Source organism: Labrus mixtus, chromosome 6 (assembly GCF_963584025.1).
Source record: "Labrus mixtus chromosome 6, fLabMix1.1, whole genome shotgun sequence".
NCBI classification, from domain to species: domain Eukaryota; kingdom Metazoa; phylum Chordata; class Actinopteri; order Labriformes; family Labridae; genus Labrus; species Labrus mixtus.
Genome location: NC_083617.1, coordinates 24,468,853 through 24,495,261, shown reverse-complemented (window position 1 = coordinate 24,495,261; position 26,409 = coordinate 24,468,853). Strand labels below are relative to the sequence as shown.

Sequence of the window (26,409 nt, the reverse complement as noted above, 5' to 3'; positions counted from 1 at the left end):
GCTTTGTCTCCAGGTGTCTGCCTGCCGCTGCAAACTCTCTCTACTCATGACGTGGGCGCACTTTTAAAACACTCAGTCACAACGTGCTTCATAAATAAAAGCGAGCAAACAAAATCATGAGAGAAAATGTACATAAATAAAGTCTCTGACCGGTGTTTCTAGATTTGAGGTTTTAGTGATTTCTTATGTTTAATTTTTACAAAGCTGGTCGTCTCTTTCCATTAATGTCTTCCATCAGTATCCTGATTCTTGTGTTCTTCCTCTTTATTTTGAAATGAGCCAGGATTGAAAACGAAACTTTTATCACTTCAGAAATGTTACCTCAAGCCCTGAGCTGCAGGTCCACGAGTAGATGGTCTAATAATGAGGGGGGGAGGGTGATTGAGGGTATTCTGATAAAGTTAAAGCCCCCGGTCCATCACCTCCTGGAGGGGGAGGAGGGGGCGTAATGACTTCCCCAGCTGGCCCCCTGGGACGACTGCGCTCGTGCTCTGCACCTCTGCTGGCCGCTTTAAGCCAGCGCCTTGTTTGTTTAGGGAAGATTAGCAACGTAAAACCCTTACAACATCCTGAACACGCAGCAAAGGGAGACGCGATGGAGGAGACAGCGGGAAAGAGGGATAGAGATTGATGGGTGGAGGGACAGTGACGGAGAGAGAGAGAGTCGTTTGGTGGAAGGATGAAAAATGGGGAGAGAGAGAGACAAGAAAAGGAAAATAAAATAAATGTCATTGAGAGCTCTTCAAACAAGTGGTTTCTGCTTCATCGCCTCGAGGATGCTTTAGAAGTGGCGGTCGGTGGACACACGCCAGTCACGGGACAGTTCATGCATTTGAGAAAAACATTTGTGAAGCTATTCTTAAGGACTCAACCGTGGTACAAAGCCCCTCAGTAACTCTCCCTGATGGATATTTATAGACGATAAACTGGCCCGTAAATGCACCTGTCTGGCTGAAACTGTCCCCGGGGTCGTGTTAAACTGTAGAGTGCATTTTTATCCTCTAATCTGGACACGTCTCTTGGTGCTCCTTTGTTAGGGATGTAAAGCAATGATGTGCATTTAGAAGAATTTACTGACTTGCTTTTGGGATTAAATGCCTCTTAAAGTCTTGCTCAGGTCCCTTAGGCTGCAGCCTATTACTATCAGCTGTGTTATTAATCAGCATCCTTGTTTTGCATTTTAATTATTGATGCAAAGAAGATGACTGACAAGAGATGTGATACAGCTAAGCTTTCTAAGCTGCAGTGCACCAGGTGTGCCACAGGTGTGCGTGTGTGTGTGTGTGCGTGTGTGTGTGTGCGTGCGTGCGTGTGTGTAAAGCCGAAGCAGGAAACAGATGTTCAGTGATATCTCAGACTGCAGAGGTCTGTGAGACTATCAGTGCGGGCCAGCCTGCTGTCTCACTGCACCGCTGTACATCCTGTGGGCTTAAATCATGCCAGCTCATGATAAGAGAGCAGAGCACTGTGTTAGCAGAGCTGCTCCTTTTTAAAACAGTCTGTGGCTCCTTCATTAAGAACCTCAATGACTAAAGGAAGAAGACAGTGGAGGAAGACAGTGTGTCATTTGAAGCATGTCATTTTTTACTTCATGATAAACTGAGACAGGCAGGCAAAATACCAAATAAGCAAGAAAATAGGAAACTTATAAACAACAACAGTTACAGTAATGTGTGGAAAATAATAAAATACGTAAAGTTAGGTCTATGTGGTTGACTTCGTGTGCTCATTTTTGTGTGCCTAAGCGGTGTAAACACAATCCCCCTTTCCAACCCGACATGGATTGCTAACACTAACACAAGATTTGCAAAAGCTCAACAGAGCCTCTATTGTTTGAGGATCTGACAGCGGGTTTCATTGAAAGTCTGTTGACCTTTAGTATTCAGTGTGGGGGGAGGAGCATCGTCCGTACAAAATAAGAACAAACTGGACGAGGCCCTTGAACTAGGCAGCGAGATAACCGGGAAGCAAATGTGCAGCGTTTCTTACCTGACAGACCGGTACACCCTGAATGTAGCCAACAAGATTACAACAGACCCTGTGCACCCCCTTTGGTCTGCGTATGAACTCTGGGCTTCAGGGTGCAGGTACAGAGAGACAAGGATGATGACTAAGGGAGCACTCACACTCAGCAAAGTCGTACTGCGCTTAAGCCCGTTCCCCGCTGGCCTGCACTCACACAGCTCCAGGAATAACCGGGTCTGATCTTAACTGTTTCTGTTCTCTTCACAGCCCGTGTCCCGAGCAAGGAATGGGTGATGAATTCAACCTCATGGACCACTCAGACCTGTATATCTTAGACTTCAGTGAGTATCTCTTTCATTTCCTGTGTTTTATTCTGAGAGCTTGAAGGCATCTTTTTTATTAACAGTTGGTTTATTGGCTGCAGTAGATTTCAGTCAGCACAGCAGCTCGTTGGAGAAAGACGGAGTTTGGAGCAGGATGTTTTTAAGAAGGTCTCACCTTTATTTATATGAAGTCACCATGTACTTCGGTCTTCACCTTTGTCAGGTGAGCTGCTCCAGTAAGAGATTAATGGTAAAGACTTCAAATGCTAAATAAATAAAGTTATGACAATTCCTTTCTTTTAAATCTATTTTTGACTATTTTATTTGATAGACGGATAAAGAGAGACAGGAAATGTTTGTAAGAGAGAGTGGGCGATTATCGCTTTGAGTTCAGCATTTGAGTCCCAGTTCAAAGCAGCGCCCTCATTCCACCACTCCGTTATTTTCTCACCTGGCCTCGTGTCGTCCTCGAGCCGTCACGTCGGGCCCTTCCGTCTCGTGGACGACCAAATATAGCCTCTTCCTGCTATGCGGTCAGGTCACAGTCAGGGTTTGTGTAGGTGGACTGACACAGCGACACAGCGGCCGTTTGGGACTGCCAGTACCCGTGGCTTCCCCCGCCTCAAACGCCTCCACGTGCCGCTCGCGTGGGTCTCTCTGAACATATGGTGGAGAAGCCGTGACGGAGAAAGTGAAGGAGAGGATGTTTGTAAACAAAATTAGATATAATGATTATTATGAGAGGATTTAACTCTTTAGACACCGGAAGAGTTTTAAACTGTTGATGCAGAAATCCATCTTTTAATTTTATGTTACAAAAGAAAAACGGGATAATATGCAGGACGGATTTCTCCTTTGTGTTCCTCTCGTTCCTGTTGTCCTCACTTCCTTGCTGCTGAGGTGGAGGTCGGAGCAGGTCGTGCTTGAATGAGGACGGCGGTGGTTGTGGGGATGACACAGTCTGATGGTCGTGGCTGGGCGTTGGTGACGTCGGGGGACGTCGGGTGGTAGTAGTGCCAGATTATACTAACCACTAGACTACCAGCGCCTCCAAAATAACCCGAAAGTGTCAACATCTTAAATTTGGTAGAGAATGATGTGGAGATTTTTTTTACACAAGATATAAGTAAAAAAAAAAAAAATGATGCCAGAAAGTGAAATTTAAAACAAAGAACACACATTTCTCTGTTTGTCTCCAGACTCTGACAGAACAGGTCGACCACTGGAGAACACCAGGCTTTCAAAATAAAAGAGAAATGACCAAAACGTCAGAACCAGCAGTAGATCGTTTTTATGATAATTAACAGGGGGCTTTTAGAGAGCTTATTCAGAGTCAGAGCCGTGATATTAAAGTCCCTGTGATGTTTCTCCTTCAGTCTGAATGTAATGGAGGTGTACTGTGGGGACGAAGTGACCCCCCCCTCTGAACCGGTTTCAGAGGTAGTAACAGAGGCGTTGCAGAGGAGAGACGGGATCGGGGGAGACAGCGTGGGAGCGCAGTGCTCTGTGTGTGTGCATGTCTCACTGTGTTTGTGTGTGTGTGGAGCTCCCGCTGTGCCGTGCTTCCACAACTCCGATGCACGATGTGAATTGACAGACTGGGACACCGATTTTACAATGTCTTTGAATCAATATGAACGTACAAAGATGTGACTACGGCTTAGCTTAGCGACGACAGTCAGTGAGAAAGCAGTCTGAAAATAGCGAGAGTGAGAGATTCAGTTCCAATCCAATCCTCGCTCGTGAGGATTAAAATGACATTTCCTCCTTGTGGTGTAAGGGAAATATAGGACACGTTTCTGGATCTGTATAGCAGTGTTTCTCAACTGGGGGGTCAGGACCCAGAAGAGGGTCCTGGAGCCGTTTCAGTGGGTCGTGAATGTGTTAGGAAGTCAAAAAAGTGTTTTTTTTACATGTTTGCCCATCTGAGGTCCAGACTGCACAATCTTTCATTAAATAAATCTGAATGGATGAAAAATATCAGAAGGTCACGTCGTGATTTTTCTTGAAGGAGTTAGTGGTGAGACCTGAGGCGAGACCGGTTCAGGGTTAACCACAGAGTCTCCTCTCTGACCTTCCTGTGTCCACCTTGATTTCTCTCAGCTGACATGTTTCTTATTCTCCTCCATGTGATTGTTGTCTATGATCCGTCTGTGACTCATTACTCTCTCTCTCTTCTCTTTCAGGCCCTAATTTGAAGACGTTATGCAAAATAGCTGTTATTCAGTTCAGTCTGGAGCAATCAGGACTCCCGCACGACATCAGGTCAGAGCAGCGACCGCCTCTCATTCACCCGAGCTGTCGGCTCGTTGAGTTGACTTATTGTTGTTCAAGATGTTTGTGTTACTGTCACCACCTCTCTCCCTCGCTCTCTTTCTCTCCCTCTCTCCCTCTCTTGCTCTCTCTCTCTCTCTCTCTCTCTCTCTCTCTCAAAACTAATGAGGCTATTTTTCAAAGAGGAAAATGAGGGCTCATTATTTCTCATCCATTACTCAGTGATGTGACGTTACTTTTCAGTCTTTACAAAGAAAACAGATAATCACAGTGAAACAGATGAAGTCCATTTCAGGCTGTAAGGCCCCGTGTCCACCTAGTGTTTTTTTCTGAGCGCCAGCGTTTTTTTCCTTAAACTGTTTTCAATGAGGAGAGAGCGTTTGCAGCAGCAGATTTACATCAGAAGAAAAATCACAGCACCTAGCGTCTTTTACTTTTTGTATGGACGCTCCGATCGTTCAAGTTGAAAATCTTTACACTTTTTTAGAAATGTGCTGTTGAAGTCAACGGCCCTCTTTTCAAAATGTAAGATATAAGATATATTTTTGTCTCCTACGGGTCGTGACATCCTCCTCACCGCGTGTTCAGACAAAGTCAGAGGACAAATATCCTCCGCTTGATGCTCTTGGTGAAGAAAGAAAACAATCTCAAATATAAAACACTGACGGAGCAGTGTCAGTCACACAGAGACCGTTTTTAAGTCACTGTTGTCATAGAGACAGGATGCATGTGGAGCGATTTTATGTTCAGCGCACAACGCTTCATCCAAACAGCCCAGAGCACAGCTGGGCGGCCGTGGCTCAGTTGGTAGAGTGTTCGTCTCTCAACCGGAAGGTTGAGGGTTTGATCCCCAGCTGAGCAACATGTCCGATGTGCCCGGCGGTGTATGAATGGATTAGTGTTGTACTTACTCTAGATAAAAGCGTCTGAAAAAAAGGGCTATGGGGCCTAAATCAGTTAATGTGCATTAAAGGTGCCTCACAGAGCTGCAGGTAAATGTTTTATAAGAAAAACAAAGTTCAAACTCAGTCTCGTAAAAAGGTGATTGTTTTTGTTTTCATGCTGGAGCTCAAAACATCGATCATCAGAATACGTGAAGTGTCCGTCCTTTACTCTTAGACAAACTCCGTCAACATTCTGCTTTTTGGAGGAAATGATCACACGATGTTTTCAAAGAGCAGGTTCACATTTATTAAAGTCTGTTTACTCGTCTCAGCATCAGGAGCGACGTATTGTCCTTCGTATGATTTGATGTTTTGACTCTTGTTTTCATGCCACCGTTTCTCTCATGATAAACGTGTCTCATGGCGAGGCTCATTAGACGGCTGCTTCTGAACTAAAGTGATTTCTTTTTCTGTAACTGGATCCTAATTACTCCTCTCAGCGTCTCATTTCTCTCGCTGCTACCTGCACGCTCCACACTTCGCCCTCCGGAGGTTTTGGCTGAGGTCACAACACTCACGTTAACTCCCTCTGCCCCTCGCCGCCATCTCCAGCTCCAAACACACACGCCGCTCGCACAACGACAACAAAAACCCCAACAGATGAGTTGAGAGGGAGTGAGTGTGAAACCAGAGCCAGAGATAACAATCTGCAGCTCAACCTCTGCCCTGTCAGCAGGTCAGCTCTGTGGTCAGTCCCTGCTCCTGGTTCTCGTGTTACAGCGAGCCCTCAGCGTCCTCCACATCGTAGTCCTTCATTCAGGGGAGGGGGGGAGTGAATGTCACAGAGATAATAGAACCGGCCTCTGAATCACAATCACATCACTGCACACCTTTGAGTTAAATCAAACCTCTGTCATCCACAATCATCCAATAATCCAGTGGACAACATCCACAGTTCCCAGTGCAGTCTGAATCCGTCCTCCAGGAAGGACAATTGTAGGAGGCCTGGTCGCCAGTGAGCGTGGAGGAGAATGCCAGTGTTGCATCGGCACAGAGCGAGTTGTAGCCGTTTTGTGTGGTAGAGCATCGAGTCGATGTGACTTCTCAATTCACACAATTTGATTTCCACTTCCTGGTTCTGTTACTTCAGGACAATGAGTTTTTTTTAAACTCAAAAATATATTTTAGACAAATAAGAACATGAAATGTTATAATGATTTCATTTATTATGTCATCACAGGAGTAAAATACAAAGAAAAGTAAAACAATATGTAGACAAGTCAGAGAGAGGGGAACATAAAACATGAGAGAACATTTAATTTAGATTTAAAGATGGACGGTTATAAACAGAAGAGAGAGGGAGGCTCCCCTCAGCTTTATGGATTTGTTGTTGCAGCCAGCGACAGAGAAGCAGAGCTGTTAACAGGAAGTAATGTTGATTTAAACATCGAGCACGGGGAGGTGAGGTCAACAGCTCTCCATCGTTAACAATACCTCACACCTGGTCAGGACAAAGGTAAAGGACCTTTAGTGAGCAGCGCTTTAGTCAAGGTGTGCATCGTTTTCTCCAGTAGTGCCAAAAAGCGCCACCAGGGGCGTATTAAGGATTTGAGATCAGGTGTGAGAGATGTTCCTCCAGAACGCGAGCAGGACGACGTTTCAGATTTCAGCTTACGCTCAAAGCGAGTTATTGTTTATAATTCTGCTTTTCGGTCCAGAGTAGATACGTGAAGGTGTCCCAGGTTCTTGTCTCAGATTCTTTCTGTTCTTCCCTCCAGGTGGGAGCTGGCTGCCATGACAACAAACAGCAACATCAGCAGGCCGATCTTCTCCTCTCACGGCTGACGCTGCTCCTCGCTCTGTTTCAGGACATTTTAATCTCTCTCTTAATAACTGAGCTCCAGACGACGGTTTTCACAGAGTTTGGATCTGTTTTGGGATTTATTTTCCACATTCTTCAAGTTCATTCTGACCAAAATAATCCTGCGCAGGGACTTCTGGGACACCGCGAGCCCTCTGGGATGTTTTAACCCTTGAGACACTGGTCGTGCGAGACCGAAATCGTTGACACCTTTTTGTTGTCTTCTTTCTAGCCTCTCTAGAAATCCAATCAGCCTATGATAATCATAGACTTCTAATCTTAAGCACAGGAAGAGACACGGACTTCAGCCAAAGGTTTCGAGAGCTGACCTCTTTGTTGATGATGTCATCGCGATGTCACACTCAGCGGATCTCCCCCGGAGAGGACAAATGTGAATCTTCTGGAGACTGAGATGCTCATGAGTTTGTTTAACATAAACATAAAACACAAACGTGTCCATCAGATGAGGACGATGTTTCTTTTGCAATTTGGGAAGTGGGCAGAGCTCACGCTGGACTCAACAGAAGGAGTTCTGGGTTAGAGAGTTTTAGGGGTGCCATGCTCGTGAAAGGTTCTGTTTGGCTTTCATCGCTTACCTTGTTTCATTCTTCATCATAACCCTGCTAACGTCCCGCTGCTGCAAAGTGTCTGGAAGGCCGGGCTCAGACTTCAGGAGGATCAGGGCAATTTAATCCAATTTGGTTTTGGGGTCTCGGTCGATCCAGCTGTTCGCTGATGATCCTCATTGGCTCAAAGTTATCAGACATGTTCCATGTTCAAATCTGGATGATTACTTTGGTTCATTCCAAGCAGGAAAGTAGCGAAGGAGATGGAGATGCTAACCTTAACTAGCATGCTGCTGTTGACTAGAAGCTAGCAGGTACAATCTCACCTCCACTTCTATTTGACGAGTAAACAATCTGCCTCCCATTCCGACTTTATTTAACCTTCTACTTGAGTTTCAGAGAATCATTGCTGCAGGTTTTAAGGCAAACTTGTAACATCTCCTACCCTCTGAGATCAGCTGGGATCATTAGCATTCACATTTAAGGACCTGCCTGGTTAAATAAAGGTGAAAATAAAAAAAGTAGTAATCTAATAGTAATCTATCCACAGACTCGACAGAAAACTGCAGAATCTGCAACGATCTGTCATCAGAGTTCTAGCTTCTGGGTGGTTAACCCTAAACCTGAGTAGTATCGTCGTCTTAACGAGGGACGTTCCCCTGACGACTAATTGCCTCGTCCGTCTAATGAAACAGTCTAAAGATCAGCAAACGCTCTGAAAACAGTCAAAGCTGAGCTCAATTTATTCAAAACTGTCAACTATAATTTGGTTTGCAGATTATTGCTAACGTTAGCAGCACTAGCACCGCCAGTCTTGGGTCCTCCCTGCAGGTTAACGTCCACGTGCCTGAGCTGAATTTGGTTACTCGTTGCTCCGGTCGATATTTGCCTGTTGAGCCTGACTCAGCCTACATATATTTTTATCTCCCTTTTCTAGATCAAACACTGCCAAACTGTGGTGCTCCTACCAGGTGCTATCTGTTCACGTGCTTGTTTACATCGGGGTAGTAGAGCCAGAAGAGCAGACCCATTAACCGAAGCTGCAGCTCTGGCTACAGGCAGGTGGCAGCTTTGCAGTTTGAGCGTAACATTTGACCGCCAATGAAGCCCAAATTACAAAGAATGAATTTAACCACCTAGTAACTCTGGTGCTGACTAGAGAGGGTGAACATGTTAAACGGTTTAGTCAACTTAACGCACACATCCCTTCATCAAATTATCTCTAAAGAGACACCTGCATGCAAACGCAGCCAACAATACGCTCTTAGACTTCTCTATTCTCAAAGGGGAAAAAAGTCTTTACTTAAAGGCCTTTATTGCTAACTCGGTCACACCAGAAGCCCCAAAAGTTTCCCGTTCCTCCCAGCTGACCCATCAGATGATAGCAGATGGATCCCCAGTTTGCACGAGGAGGTACAAAGTTTATCTGACTCAAACGACAATCTAAATATTATCTTGAGGTGTGAGATTATTAGTTCCTCCTTTCGATACAACCTGCTTTCTGAATCAGTTGTTTTCAAACCTCCTGTCGTCTTGAGTCCGGCTGAAGTTCATCATGAGGTGACTGATGCGACGCTGCCCGTCTGCCTTGTGAAGTAATCCAGTCCATCTACCTCCCTTAACTTCGAATTCATCAGTCACCTTCTGTCCCCCAGAATCAGAAGCCTTCGCTCTCTTTTTGTATTTGTTGTGGTCTTTTGTTTCTCTTCCAGGAACTGTCGACTCACCCCCCCCCCCCCCCCCCCACACCCTGCAGTTTGTTTTCCAGTGCCAAACGTAGAGAGGAATCATGATGCAGATATATACTGTGTATGTGTGTAAGCACGTGATCCTGCCTGCTCGTCAACCTGTTGTTGTAGAGATCACTGATATGCATAATGTAATTCCTCCTCTTATAGACAATCGCACAGCGTGAGCTGCTTGTTCACACGGCGCCGACTAACCAGCCGAGTGTTTGTGTTCGACTGGGAGCCGCGCTGCACCTGAGCAGATGTTAGAAACACACAAGGGCTGTTTACGATGACACACTCAACACACAGCTCGAGGAAATGACACAAGACATCTTTATTCAGGTCGTGTTTTTATTTGATGAACACATTTTTAGAACAAAATTCAAAACACGAGTGGAGGCTGTGGTGGTGTGTTTTTGAATGTTTTACCTCCATCCACTTTAGCTTAACGAAGACATGGCTGATATTTAGTATTTTTGATGAAGTCAACAATCTCATAAAAGGAGGAAAAAGCTGCAGAGTGCGAGTCGGCTTCTCGACACCTCCCTCACAGTGTGCATGTCTCAGTAGCGACGTCAGGTTCATTCACGTCCTCTTAACGGCTCCAACACAAAAGGATGCTACGAGAACAGAAGTAAAGAGAGCAGTTTGAGGGGACTATTTTCCCGTCTCTGCTGAGTGCTGAACATGAAGCTGCAGCTCCTTTATGTGCTTAATCGTTTATGACAACAGTCTCAAGTTGTAGAAGGAATTTCAGGCTTTTCAGTTGTTGGTAGGGATGCAGCGCTGCAGCAGTTCAACATCTGTATCGTCTGACATCGACCCTGTTGACAGACATCGACACATCAGCAAATAATGTGGCAGTAGACGATGTTTGTCGTGGCAAATAAATTTAATGTGGGCGTGTAGTTCACCTTACTGCTGATTCAGAGAAGAAGAAATCACCTGTTGGACAAACTGTGACTTGTTCTCATTGTCAATGAGAGAAAATGTTGCATTGTGGGAGTCTGACACCGAAAGAAGTCACAATACAAACATCAGAATCGGCCATGATTTCCCCCACAGGTGCCTCTCTAGCTGCTCGGTGTTGTCCTGTTTGAAACTCAGCAGCCGGTATCGACCTCTAAACCCTTCAGTAAATGAATGTGTGACGTTAATAAAGAACATGTAGGGTCTAGAGGAGCGTGCAGTGTCAGTCAGAGCGATCAGAGGTTTTTTTCTTCATTATTACTTAGTCTTTAATTTGCATTAGTAGTCGAGGTGTACTCGGTATTCGGTATGTGAAGGAAACAACCTGCAGTCAGAACATCTGGATCAGGATCACTCCTCCTTGTTGGACTGGTTCATTTTCTGGTTCTGCAGTTTTTTAGGAGATTTGTTGACGTTATAAATACAGAATATCACCGATGCATCATTCGGTCTTAAACAGAAAGAAGAAAATGTCCCCCAGCATTTCTTCAAACCGTTTCCACTCAGTGAAGAAGAGCATATTGAGGCAGAGAAGTTTTCTTTACACTGCCTTTTTTTATTTTTATTTTTGGACGTGCAGAGCGTCACGCCTGGGAGTCCCATCGATGAGTTTCAGTCCTGATCTGTGGACCAGCGTTCAGTCGGTCCCGGATCAGACGGTAAAGATGGATCTCTGCGGGGCTCTGGGTCCCAAGCATCAGGGTCATAAAGCTCTGACCTACATCCTTAATGTTTACAAGTGTGTGTGTTTCATGTAGAAGGAGTGTAAAACAATCTGACGTCAGCAGATATCTGCACGAGAGGAGCCGGTGGAGGCGGCCCGGCCTTAAAGCGAGGAGACACCACGCTGCTTTTTTGCCTCAGTTCAGCTCCAGTTTGAGACCTTCTCCTCCAAAAACTGAGTTTGGATTTTATTAAGAGACCAGTGGTGCCAATGAGACTCTTACACCCATTTCCCTGCACACACAAACACACACACACACACACACACACACGAACATATCACACTGGACTCCCTGTTACCGTGACAACAGCTCATTCAGTGAAACAGCAGGGAAGCTAACAGTGTGTTCACGATGTTTAAAGGTACAGGTGAACAAACACGCTGATGACATTTGTTCTTTTCTTTCTGACGTGTGGGGTGGAAATCGTTTGTGTTTGCGGGCGTTTGGTCCTTTTCTCGCTGCGTGTGAGGATTTTTCGGGTGGTGGTATTTTCAGACGATAACTCTTCAGGAAGGCGACATGAAGTAAATCAAATCCCGCATCAACTGAAGTCCCTCGGTGAAGCTCGCTCGCTCACCTGCAGGAGAAAGAAAAGGTTTCTGCTCTCTGTTTTGAACGCTGTTTCTGAAGCTCCTCTTTCATCTTCGTCTTCAGAAACGGCGTTTAAAAAAAAAAAGTTTGTGTCGCGAGCAGAGCATCGTTAAATCGTGAGCCAGCTTCTCCGAGCGAGCCGTGACTAATGCCACGCCGGAGCGCGTCAGCGGACTGATTTCATGCCAACAGTGTATTTTATCTTTAGGGCTTTGTGTAGATGGTTGAATAATTCAGAGACAACAAAGAATGCTTGTTAAAAACGCAAAACAGAACAAAGTATGGAGTGTGTTTGGAATCACTTAAAACTTACTGTTTTTATTTTGTTTTATATTCGACACGTTCTTCAGAGGGGACTCTGTTTATGGCGAGGTTGGTCAGGACTTCCTGTGCAATATGCTTTATAACTGTATCAATAATAAATCTGAGACAATTGGAAGAAATGTGTGTGTGTGTACTTCATTCATCTTCTTCATTTATAGAGCTTAAACACTTTCATGATGTTTCTCTCTTCACCCGGAGTTTCTCCTCCAGCCTCCTCGTATTTATTCTGCAGAAAGTCAGAGTGATCTGATGTGAGAACGCAGCAGGATATAATCAGGAGAATTCACCTGGAGCGAGTGGGAGGGGGTGGTGATGTTTATTCCCTGTGATCGCTGCACGACCATAGACTGTCTGCACGCCACCTCTACCATCTCTGTGCTCTAATGAACCTGCTGCATTATGTTTCCTGTTCTCCAGTATGTTCTTCACCACTCTTTAGTTCACATTCAGATTCTGTTCAACTACATGTAGCATTGACCTTAACTCAGGAGACCCCCACCCCCTCCAGTCTGACAGGGAGAGTGCATATGTGAACAGCCAAGTCAGGAGGATATCTGATTATCTAGATATTTTCAGGAGTGCAGATGTGAAATGGTTTTACAGACTTTTTCAGAACCGATTGAGCGTAACGATGATTTCTTTCATCAGTCTGTCAGTCAGTGTTTTTTGTTATTTGCTTTCTGATTCAGCTCTGTTACAAATGCACAAACATTGGTGTTACGCCATTGCCATTCTGCACCACGGGGGGTCAAACTGCTGGCTCAGGGACCTGGGAGTGTTCATGGCTGGCTACACACCTGATCAGGTCTACCCGACCCCATGTTGGGTCGCATGGAATTTGAATTAATTGATCAATAAAAAATATATTGTATATTTAAATATGTTGAACACAGGCTGCTGTGGGCCAAAACCAGAACCTGCAGAGTCTCTGTCTGTGCAGAATCGTCCTTTCAGCCTTTCTTCCTCTGTCACGATAATAAATACCAAACAGCCTGAATGTGTCTAAGATCAATGTTTACTTTCAACTCAGGAGAAAATCTATCATCAGAGTGGGGTCACGAGCAAAAAAGGTTGGGAACCACTGCACTACACTGTTTTCTTTTCTAAACTGTTTTTTTTTTTTTTTTTTTTTAAATGTGGGCGACCACAGAGATGAGGACAGTTTCAACTGATTCTTAACGGTATAATCCTCTGAACGCACACGCTAGACGACTCAGACCACGAGACCACACACCGGCTGTTAGCAGGAACGATCTCACAGAAACTCGAGCGATCAAACGAGACTTCAACAGAAAAATAATCATGGAGGTCGATCGATGTCATCAGCTGGCTGTCAACTGAGAAGACGGTGTAGGCGCTTTGTGTTTGCTGCCGTGACCTTTTACACGTTCAAATCAAACGTGCAGGTTCTGTGGGCCCTGATCAGGACGCTTCATGGTGCATATCATGCCTCACTCTCTCTCCAACACTTCCTGTCTCTCTGTAGATTTACTAGAAAAGCACAAGGCCCAAAAACTAATCCTAAAAAATAAAAATAAAACGCTGCACTAACTAATGAATCCTGACCATGATAGTTAACGGTGTTGTTAAAGCTGCAGCTCTTTCTAACTTCAAGATTCAATAATCATAAAACGCCAGGTGCTTTCTGATTTCCTCCTCCTTATCTCTGCGCTCTCCTCCTGGAGCTTCTGTACGTGTCGTTAGCCGCTCGCAGGTCTTTGAACTCTGCAGCTCTGCAGCTCTGCTTCCTGCAGAAACACACACACACACACACACACACAGAGCTGAATCTGCAGCAGCCGGCCGGTCTACTCGTCCTCGCTGTCCCGTCATGAGAAAGTGTCTCACCCTGAACCTCAGATCCAGTCTACATGCTGCTTCTACAACCGTCCTAAACAAGTCGCCCGTTCAAACATCTGATATCGGAGTTGTAGATGAGTTTGTGAGAAGTCTGTTGACGAATTACTGACCCTGACTTCAGCGTGCATATAGCTAAATGTGTTTGCATTGCCTGCACCTATCGTCTAATATCTCAGTTTTGGGTGTAATAACACATTCTTATAGTCATTTGTGCATGTCAGCCTCTGAAACGGGAAACGTTAACCCTTCAATACTTCTCCCAGAGCGTCTGTACGTGTCGTTAATCGCTCGGCAGTCTTTGAACTCTGCAGCTCTGCTTCCTGCAGAAACTCACAGAGCTGAATCTGCTCCTCTAACGGCCCTCTCATCTTCTTCTGTGGGTGCTCTGAAGCCACGGTGCCACCCAACCCCCCCCTCCCACACACACACACACACTGCCTGTCAGTCTCCTCTAATGGGACGCGTGCGGCTGCTTTCTACCCCTCAGTAGAAAGTGTCTCACCCTGAACCTCAGCTCCAGTCTGATGCTGAGCTGCAGCAGTTTGTTCCTGTCTGTCAGCAGCCGCCTGCTATAAAGCCGCTGTTATCTGCAGTGTTAAGTGCAGGCCACAGACGTGGGGTCAGCTTAAAGCGAGGGAGCAGAGACACCCTGTCCCGCCTGGCCCCCCTGCCGCACACAGGAAGCGTGGCTGTGCTGGGTCCCTCTGTCTGGCCCCGGAGCCTGCAGGGCCAGCGACGCAGGCGTTAATGCGAGGAGACACTCAGCTAAATGACTCTCTAATTTCCCTCCAGGACCCAGACCGTCCCTGCGGCCCTTCACAATCAGACTGAGGATTTGTTCGGAGTGATTTGTTTTGTCTTGTCCCCCCCGTCCCCGTCCCGGTGAGATTCCCTCACTCAAGTTCTAGTTCTCTGCTCCCGGCGTCGTTCAGACCACTCAGAGGGGGATTTAAGAAGAAGACGATGCATTAAAGAGCAACGCGCCCTCAGAGGACTGAAGCTGGAGGTGGTTAATTTAAACGTGTGCAAAAATAAGTGAAACAGAAAAAAGCCCTCTCTTCATAAGTCTCCATGCAGACATTCAATGATAGATCAAAATATTTTTTATTTTGAGTGTACGAGGTATTTATCATCAGAGAAGAAGATTTCATAGAGGCTCCCATCCTTTAGTTTTTGTTTATTGTTTGTGTGAAGCGTCTTTGGGTCCCTTGGAAGTCGCTAAACAAATTCAATGTTTTATTTCTTGTTGTAGTACTTGAACCCGTCTTGGTCTCAAGACCACTTCTTGAAGGTCTCGGCCTCATCTCTGAATCTGAATCTCGGTCTTGTCTCGGTCTCAGACTGGGCGGACTCCGGATTTTAAATCAAGACCGGCCAAGACCACCTCCTCTTTCTAAAAGAACTAACAACTTCAGTTCATTTGTAGTTTGATTTTTATCCCCCGGTTACGACCACAACCTTCCCGGTGTTGCGGTCTAAGTGAATGACACGCCCCCTAAACACAAGAGGATGATTTTTCTTGATCTTGGTTTTGCCTCGGCCTCGGCCTCGGTCTCGATCCCTAAATGTCTTGGTCTTGTCTCAGTCTCGGAGGACTCTGGTCTCGGGTATGTCTTGGTCTTGACTCGGTCTCAATCATTAAAGTCTCGTCTCAGTCTAGCCCTGCCTTGGTCCTGGTCTTGGTCTCGTCTCAGTCTCGGAGCACTCTGGTCTCAGGTCTCTCTTAGCTCGATTAGTGTGGTCTTGACTACAACAACACTAATATTATCATTATTATTACAAAGAGACGTGCTGACCTCCATCTACAGCAGGTGACTATTAACTATTAATCACTCTAGTCACTATTAATACCTCAAACTACCCCACTGCAGACCCTGGACCCTGTCCCCTTAAAGTCCTAAAAGTATCTTCATGAGGACTCGAGTCATCCTTTAGTAAAACTCTTTAAATCGAGCGTGAGTCACACTTTGTGATGCTGTGATCTCAGCCTCAGTGCGTCACGTTTGCAGACCTGCAGCTTCATTCTCCTCCAGCAGCGTCTTAATGGAGCGACTAACAGACTCGCTGAAATCTCTTTGTAGAAACCCTGCCACGGCCGAGAGCCTGCGAGGTCTGTTCACAGATTAAACAAGGAGACATGGAGCTGCTCTGAGCTCGCACTGAGAGAAGGAGAGAGAGGAGACTGAACTGTGAGGATCTGTGACACCTCTCAGGTCTCAGTGATTTTCTGTTTCCTTCTCCTGTACATGTCAGAGTCTCATTCTCTAATCAAACAAACAAATGAGAAATGTAAAGGCACGTCTGGTCCACGTACTGTAAATCTCAACCCGTTACAGCCACACACAGGTTAAAAACTTACTGATCAGAAATAATCTGTCTTCTTCCTGAAGGTTACTTTGTTTACGTCAGTATTCATCTCAAGCTGTTTTATGTAAAGTTATGACAAGTTTTAAACTCCTAAAGAAAACAGCTGATCAATATTTTGTCTTTTTCAGCTCGACAGAACATGGGAATAAAAACGACATAAAGCTTCATGAAACACATTTTTCTCTGCAGGATGTGGAAGAATGGTTCACAGTTTTAATCATAAACAGTCAAAATGAACAAACAGAAACGTGTGTGATATCGTCATGTCACCTTAAAACTGTCTGATGTGCGCAGGTGAAACATCACATTTCCTCTTCATGATGTAATAACGTCACAATCTGCCTCTTTGGATCCCTGAATCACTTCCTGCGTCTTATTTTTAGATCCCCTCACTCAATTTTACCCGGATCCATCTGTTTTTATTATCACCACGTCACAACGATCAACATCATCATCCCCATGGAGGGGTTTCTAATCCCCCCCACCAGCTGAGTGCGACATGAGGGGTCCTGCTTTAGGCTTTTTAAAAATATTTTTTCTGTCTTTATTTAGAGACAGGATGGATAGAGTCAGAGAGAGAGAGTGGGGAATGACTGGTGGGAAAGGAGCCACTGGCTGGATTCAAACCCGGACCACCCGCTCTTTAGGACTCTAGCTTCTGTTCATGGGGTGTGCACACTAACCACTAGGTCACTGGCGCCACAGGTTTAGACTTTCAAAGGAAGAAACAAACAGACACTTATCATCAGACTGCAGCGTGCACAGGTAAGACATCAAAGTCCCTTTACCTATTTGTCCAACAATCAGTTTAAAGTCTGTGTTCAGTGATGTGGACAGGCGGCTGTGGCTCAGTGGTAGAGTCCGCCGTCTCTCATCCGGAATGTCGGGGTTCGATCCCCAGCTCCTGCAGTCACATGTCCAATGTGTCCTTGGGCAAGACAGTTAACCCCAAGTTGCTCCTACTTGAAAAACATGCAGGTGTTGTTAGATAAAGATGAAGTTTATTAGAGTTTCTGTTCTTTCTTTACTCTATTGATCATTTAAATCACAGAGATTATATCATTTTAAAACTCACAGATTGGAGTATCAGTGTGTTGAATATTTGAACGACCTAGATAACATGCAGAAAGTTTCTCCTCACAAGGCCTATAACTTTTAACTTGTTCATGTTTTCTTCAGATTGGATTCATTATTGAGATGTAATTCATCCGTCCTGACTCTGAATGTTCAACCATCAGGGTCACAATGAAGGTTTTGTAAGCGACTCCGTGCACCTCCTCAACCTCTGGCCGGGAAAACCCTGCAGCTCCTCCTGCAGAAGGTTCAGGTCAGTGACTACTCCTCCTCCTCCTCCTCCTCTCTGCTCCTCCTCCTCCTCCTCCTCTCTGCTCCTCCTCCTCCTCTTCCTCCTCCTCCTCCTCCTCCTCTCTGCTCCTCCTCCTCTTCTTCCTCCTCTCTGCTCCTCCTCGTCCTCCTCCTCTTCCACCTCTCTGCTCCTCCTCTTCCACCTCTCTGCTCCTCCTCCTCCTCCTCCTCTTCTTCCTCCTCCTGTCTTCTTCCTCCTCCTCCTCCTCCTCCTCCTCCTCCTCTCTGCTCCACGTCCTCTAGTGGCTGAATCAACACATGACTGTTTTGAAAAAATGTGGACCGAGCTGCTCTGCTGCTGCTGCCTGCGGTGCTGCTCTACAGGGAGCCTTTAATCCACTTTTCTCCAGTCTGCAGCAAAGTTACAACTTTGTGTGTGTGTGTGTGTGTGTGTGTGTGTATGTGTGTGTGTGTGTGTGTGTGTGTGTGTGTGTGTGTGAGAGAGAGAGAGAGTGTGTGTGTGTGTGTGTGAGAGAGTGTGTGTGTGTGTGTGTGTGAGAGAGAGAGAGAGAGAGTGTGTGTGTGTGTGTGTGTGTGTGTTTGTGTGTGTGTGTGTGTGTGTGTGTGTGTGTGTGTGTGTGTGTGTGTGTGTGTGTTTGTGTGTGTGTGTGTGTGTGTGTGTGTGTGTGTGTGTGTGTGTGTGTGTGTGTGTGTGTGTGTGTGTGTGTGTGTGTGTGTGAGATATATATTTATAAATATAATTATCCGGTTTACATGCATGCTGCGGCTGCATTGATCCATTGAGCTGCTCTGGTGCAAAATCAGCCTGCCAAAAAAAATGTTTTTCTCAGTAAAGTTTTTCTTCAGAGTGTTTTCTTTAGTCAGCACAAAAGAAAACAGCAGCAAGTAAACATTTGAACACACACACACACACACACACACACACACACACACACACACACACACACACACACACACACAGTAGAACCATGCACAGTTTTCGGCAAAATTCAAACATAAAATAACACAGAAAATGGTGAAAAAACAAAGAAAATATAAAAATAACTTTAAATCAAAGAGCAGCATCACAGAGAATAATTAGAAGAGTTTTCAGGTGACTACACGTCTTTAAAAATTAATTTTCAACAAACCAGGTCAGCAGAAACAATATAAATACTCTACTCATATAACTGCTGGGAGTCTATTTTAGTCTGTAATTATAAAAATATGAACGGGTCTTTATTGATGAGCTGCAGGGATGCAAACGGGTAAATCTCTCCTTCTGTGGTGTGTGTGGTGACGTGAGCGGCCCGCTCAGAGGACTCCCACTTTATAAGGTAATGAGGCAGCAGCAGAAGGCCGGCCTCCCTCTGAGTGAGCCGCCCACGCTGAAGCTCTGACAGCTATAAAAACCAGGACAGATACTGATCACACACACACAGTCTGCTGAGAGAGAGCCTCATCTCTGCTGCTCACACACACACACACTCACGCTCATATCAGCAGTTTCCATAGGAACCTTTGATATTCAAACTCTGCTGCAGCCCGAGAAAGAAGCTCCAACCAATCTCCTTTTTCTGTGTTTCTTTTTCTAACACTTGGAGAGGATGACTGCAGGCAGATCTTTTGAACCTCGGCAGTAGGAAGAACTAGGAAGTTCCCTCAGATTTCACTCAACCCTCTTGACCTCCGTGACCATGGTGTCTCACAGATCCACCAAAGGGGCCTCCAAAGCCCGGCGGGACCACATCAACCACGAGATCAGGATCATGCGCACTCTGCTGCCCATCGGCCAGGACGACCAGGAGCGACTGTCCTACCTGCACTCCATGGCCGCCATCTGCACCTTCATCAGGAAGTCTGTGTTCCTGCCCGGTGAGTCTGCATGCCTCGGATCAGAGGCGGGAAAGTTACTCAGAAAGTTGAAATCTGCTGACTAAGAAGAAGAAGTTTATCTGACTACCAAAGAGAAACATCTAGTCTGTTTGATGTGATACAAACTGTTTCACAGAAGAGTCCACATGCATACTTTAAAGTGCTGACTTGTTCTCAGGTGATACTCTAACAAACACCTGATGTTCCTGCAGAAAGAGACGAGCCTTTGCTTTGCACTTTGTAATCAGCTGTTTCTATTTAAATGGAGTTATTGTTTTTTGTATTGTTGTTATAAAGATGCAATCAGACCGTCAGCTTTGGTTTGAGCTGAGCGAGAGTCCTGAGTGCAGGCCGGGGTTAACCAGCTGACTTCTTAAAGTACGTCTTTAAAATGATGAATAATGATAATAATGGATATCGATGGTTGATGCATCTCCTGGGGATCGTTTCTACGGCATGTTCACGGAGTACGACGAGTTCAAGAGGTGAAATATGTTGTCATGTTTAGCGTCCTAACGCTCCTTCTCCTGGTCAGGATAGTTTACAGTTTCATAATTAACACATCATGAGAGTATTTCAGGATTTGAAGTGGAAACAAAGCACAAATATAAATCAGTGTAAAAGCAGAAGTTTCCTGCAGGTATTTGGACGGGGAGAGGAGGTTTTCTATTTATTTTGTAACACTTGGATGGATGTCAGGATCGTTAATACGCTGGGGTTGTTATTTATTGATTTTCTTTTAGGCGGTAAATCCTCTGAGGATACTTGTCTGTCTATGAGTTGTGAATACGTTTGAGAATTTGTTGGAATCATTTAAGAGTTAATCAAAGAAAAGCGAGGGCAGGGATGTTTAAGTTTGACTTCTACTGACAAATTCAGAGTTTTGTCCCCATAAAATAATCCACCAGAGAGCATCAAGATCAAACTGTAACTTTTCATTTTAAAGCAAATGTGAGTACAGTTCTGATGGCGCAGATTTAGGAGCCCTAAAATGAATTAAGGTGCAAAGATAACGATACGACAGGACTTCATACGATACGCTAAATGTTATTGTTCCCTTGGGGAATGTGTCTACCTCCACAGTAGGACTCTTGTCGCACTAATTAAACACTCAAACAAACAGCTCGTATTGCTGGACTGAAGGATCCACATCTTGAGAGGAGAAGAGAACAAGACCTTAAAGCTGCTGCTGCTGCAGGAGTTCACATCGTTTGTGACTCTTAAACTTTAGTCTCCACCTGGTTTCCTCTCCTCCTCTGACCTCTCTGTTTGCTCCTCTCTCAGGACTCTCTGCTGCTGCTGACCCATCAGACCGCTCTCCTCCGTACGAGGCCTTTCTCCCGGCGCTGCACGGCTTCATCCTGGTCACCACGGCGCAGGGCAGGCTGGTCTACGTGTCCGAAAACGTGTCTGAATATCTGGGCTTTTCCATGGTGAGCATGTTTACATTATATCACATTAATCTGAGTGTCTGTGGGCGTCACTGTCCACGTCTGAGCTGTGTGAGGTCAAAGGTCGCCCCCGCTCCAGCTTTCAGAGCACGCTCAGGATACTGAACGTTTGAATGTGATAAATATGAAGATAAATCAGGATTATAAATGAGATCAGATTGATGATGCTCATATTAAGAAAGAGGAAGAAAATATTTTATTGTTATTCTTGATGAATTTAAAGAGATAAAAACTGAAATAAATCACAAGATAAATGTACATATGAGCAGTTTACTGCACGTTCAGCTTGAATCTAACAGTGGAACGGTTTCTCTCTGCAGCTCGATGTGCTTCAAGGAGACACTTTCTACGACATGGTGGAACACGACGATGTCGATATTGTCCGATCAAATCTGGACGTTGAAAACAACTCATCACCAGGTCGGTTTAAAGGATTCTTCTCTCTCTTAAACGTCGTTATGCAACATTTTAAAACACGTTTAAATCCTTTCATTCTGAGTGTGTGAGATGTAAACATGCCCGTCGTTTCCCCTCAGAGAGGAGCTTTGTGTGTCGTATGCAAACCTCCAAAGCCTTCAAGCTGCAGCGCGGCGGCTGCTGCTCCGTGCTGGTCAGAGGAAGATTCCGCTCTTTTCCTCACCCTCGCCCGTCCCCCTCCTCAGCGGCCCCCCCGCCCTCCACACAGCCTCTGTTTGTGGCCCTGTGCACCCCCACGCTGAACCGCCTGCAGAGCTCAGACTCCAGCTTCTCTCTCTGCTTCAGCAGCGTCCACAGAGCAGACATGACCTTCACCCAGCTGTCAGACAGGTAAACCCACAAGCCCCACCCCCTCTTTTAAACAGCTGCCAATAAAATGTCCTTTCTTCTGTTTGCTGACAAACATTTCCATGTCTCCCTTTTTTTTCCAGTGTTTGGTATGTTTTGGGGTATTCGTCTGAAGATCTGTGCGGCCGCTCGTGGTACAGCCTGGTCCACCCTGAAGATCTGTCGCTGAGTGCAGAGTCTCACAGAAGTCTGAGTAAGTGTGCCATGACCTGCAGGAGAACCCAACACTCACACATCAGCTCAGTTTGTTTAGGTGGGAATGGGAATGAACAAAACACCAATTTTTACCACCCACGTAACACACCCAAAACAAAATCTCTGAACCCTCTTCACCTTATGTTTATTAAACAGGCTCCTTACTTCAGCTTTAAAGCATCTTTGCATGCGGCCTCCATAACACCCAGACTGATTTCAGCCTCGATGGATGAACAATAACACATAAGAAAAGATCACTGTCTGGTGTCTGTCAGGGAAAATCATATAGGACAGACGCAGGATTTAAATAATGACATGAAATATGTAGGAAGATGAAACAGACAAGAAGAGAGACGCAGAGTAAAGAGACATTCTCCATCCCCATGACGAAGAAACATCGATTATTTTCACTCTGTTGATCTTTGATTTGAAGTTTCAATGATTTCGGTTTCTCAAATATGAGCTGAGCATCAGTTAGCTTTTCAATCAAACAGGTAGAAATGTCCTTCAGAGAAACTCTTTATTTAGACACTGAGGACATTTCAGAGCCGACCCTGATCAAAACTTTTACAGCAGCAGACAAAGACATACCTCAACTTTTACCTGAGACTTAGACTCTCACACTGTACAGTATCTGTACTTCTACTTGAGTATGAACTCTTGTCACCTCTGCATGCAGAGACACAGGCCTGATGTCTTTCTTGTCATTATTTGCGTATGCATTAAAATAACCCTGAGTGTTTCTTCCTCTGTCCCGTCCAGTGCATGCAGACGAAGGCTTCCAGGTAGAGATGGTGCTCAGGCTGCAGTGCAAAGATCTGTCATGGACCTGGATCTACATTCAGGCTAACAAGCTCTCCGAGTTTCAGGGCATGAGCTGCACAAACTTCATGATCAGGTACAAAAAAAAAAAAACCTAACTTTTCCAGGAGAGCGGAGATGACAGCGTAAGAAAACTTCTCCAAGTTGCAAACACTAACTTTGTTTTTTTTTGTTTGTTTGTTTTTTTTTGCAGTGAAACAGAGGCCAGATTTCTGCAGAAGAAGATAAGCAGCGAAGCCTTCAAACCATCCGTGTCCTGCCACTTTGCAGCTCAACACGCACCTCAGAGTCACAGCAGCGCTAAATGTTTTAAAAGGCGGAGGACGTCTGACAGCCAAAGTGAGGAGCAAAGTGCCAGAGCCGCAAGGGAGTCGGACAGAGACGTTTACTTTGTGGCGTGCGCCTCCTCCCAAGGCGACAGCTCACCTGCTCTCTCAGGTGACAGCCTCGCACTCTTCACCCCTCCCTACAGCCCCGCCTCCTCCTCCTGCTCCTCTCTGCAGCAGGAGGAGCTCAGCCGTGACCTCCTGATGGACGTGCACGGGTACACAGATCAGCTGCTGTCCTCCCCTGAGTGCTCCTTCCCAGAGGCGGCAGCGTTCACCTGTCACCACTCACCCTCGGCCCCCCCGCCTTCAGCCGCTGAACAAACCTTCGAGCAGGCAGCCTTCGTCGCCCTCGCTCCTCTCTCCTCCTCATCATCGCCGACATTTGATTTCCAAACTTGTGCATCAGATGTTCGCTTAGTCCCAGACTGCCTGTCTCTGTCTGACATGTGTGAGAGCTCAGTGGACTGTGCTCTGCATCAAGAGGACCTCCTCCAGCAGCCACAAGGGGGCAGCCACGTGCACATGCAGCATGTTCCCCGACCTGTGCTGCCGTTACACTCCAGTCTTCTCACCCCCAACCAGTCTCCCTCCTCTTCAGAGTGTGACTTCAGTGAGAGGGAGCAGGTGGAGATCAGCATCCTGGCCCAGCAGATCTCCTCTCTGGCGAGCAGCTTTGCAGCGTCTCACTCGCTGAACCCGCTTCAAAACACGGCCAAACCTACAACCGCCTGCGACTGGCCTCCTCCTCCACCTCCTCCCGCCGCTCCCCTTCCTCTGAAGCACGAGCAGGTCCTCGACGATTGCTTGTTCGAAAGCATCCTCAAAGACCTGAACATGGCCAACCCAGGTTTCATTTCCCCCAGCTACCAGCCGGGTCTGTTGTGCAGCAGGAGAGAGTCCAATCAGCTGGAGGAGCAGCTCCTCGATGTCCCCCCGACCCTCCGAGAGGAGCTGCTGCCTGCTGAGACGTTCATGGATCCCTTCAGTTTGCAGCTGGGACGCCATGACGCAAACACTGAGTTGCATCAACTCAACCACTACATGCAGAGAGTCCTTCAGCAAGGTAATCCTCCTGGAGAAAAACCTCCTCTGACCTCATCGTGATCCTCTGTAGGTTACTAATAATCTGAAGCTACGTGTCACTGATCGTATTCTCTGTCTTCTTTCAGACGCCCTCGCTGAAGAAAACCTGTACTGAAATAAGTCTGTGACTTACTGTACCTCCTCTTGTATGACATATTGTCAGAGAAAATCTGCCTTCACTGGATTTAAAGAAGAAGAGAAAAGACATTTAAAGGACATTTATACTGACTCAATGTTTCCCCTAAAGAGTTCTCTCAGAGGGTAGAAAAGAATCGAAAGTAGATTATGTTCTCTTCTTCTTCTTCTTCTGCTTCAGGCTGCAGCTTTGTCTCCATCTCTCCAAACTGCTGTCAGCTGCTTTTAGTTTGTGCTGATGTCTTATTTTTTTATGAAAAGGGTACTTTTTTTAAAAACTGTGTGCCACCGCTGGAATAGGAGTTTATTTTTCTTTGATACTAAATGACCACAGTTCACTTCTGAGCACTTTATCAATGTCACTGCCCAAAGGATTGTTGAAATGAAAAGTTGTGTTGTTTAAAGTGAAACTGTCTGAAAACAGAGCGACCTGAAGATGCTTTCAAGGAGCAATGTGTAAGATATTTACTATAATGATAAAGTGACCTTACTATATGATCAGACATTAAGGAAACATGCTATGTTGAAGTGCTGGCTTCTCTGACAACAATGCAGCATCCAGTATGTCCTCCTTCTAACTTTAGATTCTGCTCCTGAATGCTCTGGATTTGTTTGGACCAGAGAAGGTAGGCGGTTTTAAGACACCCCCACACGGCCGTTTTGGACGCCCCTCAGTTTGCCAGATATGAGAGCAGTTATCAGGTCAACAGGTGTTGCAGCGATGGAAGCGGGCAAGAGAAGTGGTTCAGATAGAAGTGATTGTACCCGACCTAAAAAGCCTCTGCATGTTTCTAATAAGCTCCACGAGCAGAAACGTGCTCAAACTAGGATCAATATTGGAGATGTTTTTGAAAAATGGAGAGAGGTTAGAACACAGAAAGGTTTACAGACCGATGCAGAGCTGGATAAACACTGAAGCTTCAGTGTCCACCACATGACAACCTGTGTGAGCATCGACTCTAGAGAGGAGGGGGGGAGACAGATCTCTATAATGTGTTGAGTTGGGCTGCAGTACCCATTTTAAACACTAGGGGTCAGAGTTACATACTGCTCCTTTAAGACATAAATCATTCCTTCTTACTTGTTTTTGTGCCTTTAAAACATGTCGGTAAGACTTTTATCAGTCTGCAGGATTCATTTGATCCTTTTATTTTGTTTTTTCTAAATGTGTCGATGAAGCTAACACCACACAGGGAGATAATAATGATTGTAACCTCGACATCTACCTCAGTGGTTCACTAAAACACATTCCACGTCTGAACTTCATTCCAGTGTGATTCTTATTGTATTTATTTTTAGACGACTCACTTAATAGTCTTTAAAATGTCCTGAAATTGTGTTTTCAATCATTCCTCATGTTTGTGTTTGTCTCTCATGGTACTGGAACTGTAAATGTTTTTTTTATGTTTCACCTTCAATCAGCTTTAAAATGTGAATAAAACTGATTTTTTTAAAGCACATGGAGTCTGTTTGATGAAGTGTCAGGAAATGCAGCGGATCGCCCTCCACACATCTTCCCTTCAGGGTAAATACTGAGATCAGCTGACTTATTAGGACCCTTTAAATACATCAATAGCATGTCAAAAGCATTCAACACCATCAGGGAGGATCTGAAGGCTACATGGTGGTGCTGTGGTTAGAAGGATCCTGGTCCGATCCCCATCAGACCGGTCCTTTCTGTGTGGAGTTCCCATCAGATTTCCTGATGTTTTGTAAAATGTTTAAATGACTTCCTTGATTCAGACGGTGATATCCATGTTCAGGATTAGTCAGTCCTTCCTTTATCTTTATCTTGCCTTACTTATAATCAGGGTTATCACTTGGGGGGGGGGGTATATTTCCCTAAAGGGGGGTACTGATTTTTGCAAGTCAGTCTGTAAAACTCCTGCAGAAGGTAAAGTTTTGCTCAAGTTGTATCTTGAAGTTTGGCTCATATTTTCCTCTGGGTTC

General features: G+C 45.5%; 2 protein-coding genes across 2 annotated transcripts in view; both read left to right on the top strand.

The window, feature by feature from the left end:
- Positions 1-12,331, top strand: part of klhdc3 (kelch domain containing 3) — a 39,412-nt gene extending 27,081 nt beyond the window's left edge. Inside the window, exons 9-11 of the mRNA XM_061040674.1 lie at positions 2,233-2,306; positions 4,475-4,553; positions 7,225-12,331. Of these exons, the coding sequence (XP_060896657.1) occupies positions 2,233-2,306; positions 4,475-4,553; positions 7,225-7,291 (220 nt within the window). The 3' untranslated portion in view covers positions 7,292-12,331. The remainder of the gene's footprint in view (positions 1-2,232; positions 2,307-4,474; positions 4,554-7,224) is intronic.
- A 5,777-nt stretch (positions 12,332-18,108) lies between these two features.
- npas4l (neuronal PAS domain protein 4 like) lies at positions 18,109-25,914 on the top strand. Its single transcript, XM_061040663.1, has 8 exons — positions 18,109-19,619; positions 20,904-21,052; positions 21,391-21,490; positions 21,607-21,877; positions 21,979-22,088; positions 22,853-22,988; positions 23,106-24,304; positions 24,411-25,914. The coding sequence occupies exons 1-8, from the start codon at positions 19,442-19,444 to the stop codon at positions 24,437-24,439; spliced, it is 2,172 nt and encodes a 723-aa protein (XP_060896646.1). The 5' UTR covers positions 18,109-19,441; the 3' UTR covers positions 24,440-25,914.
- The last annotated feature ends 495 nt before the right edge of the window (positions 25,915-26,409 follow it).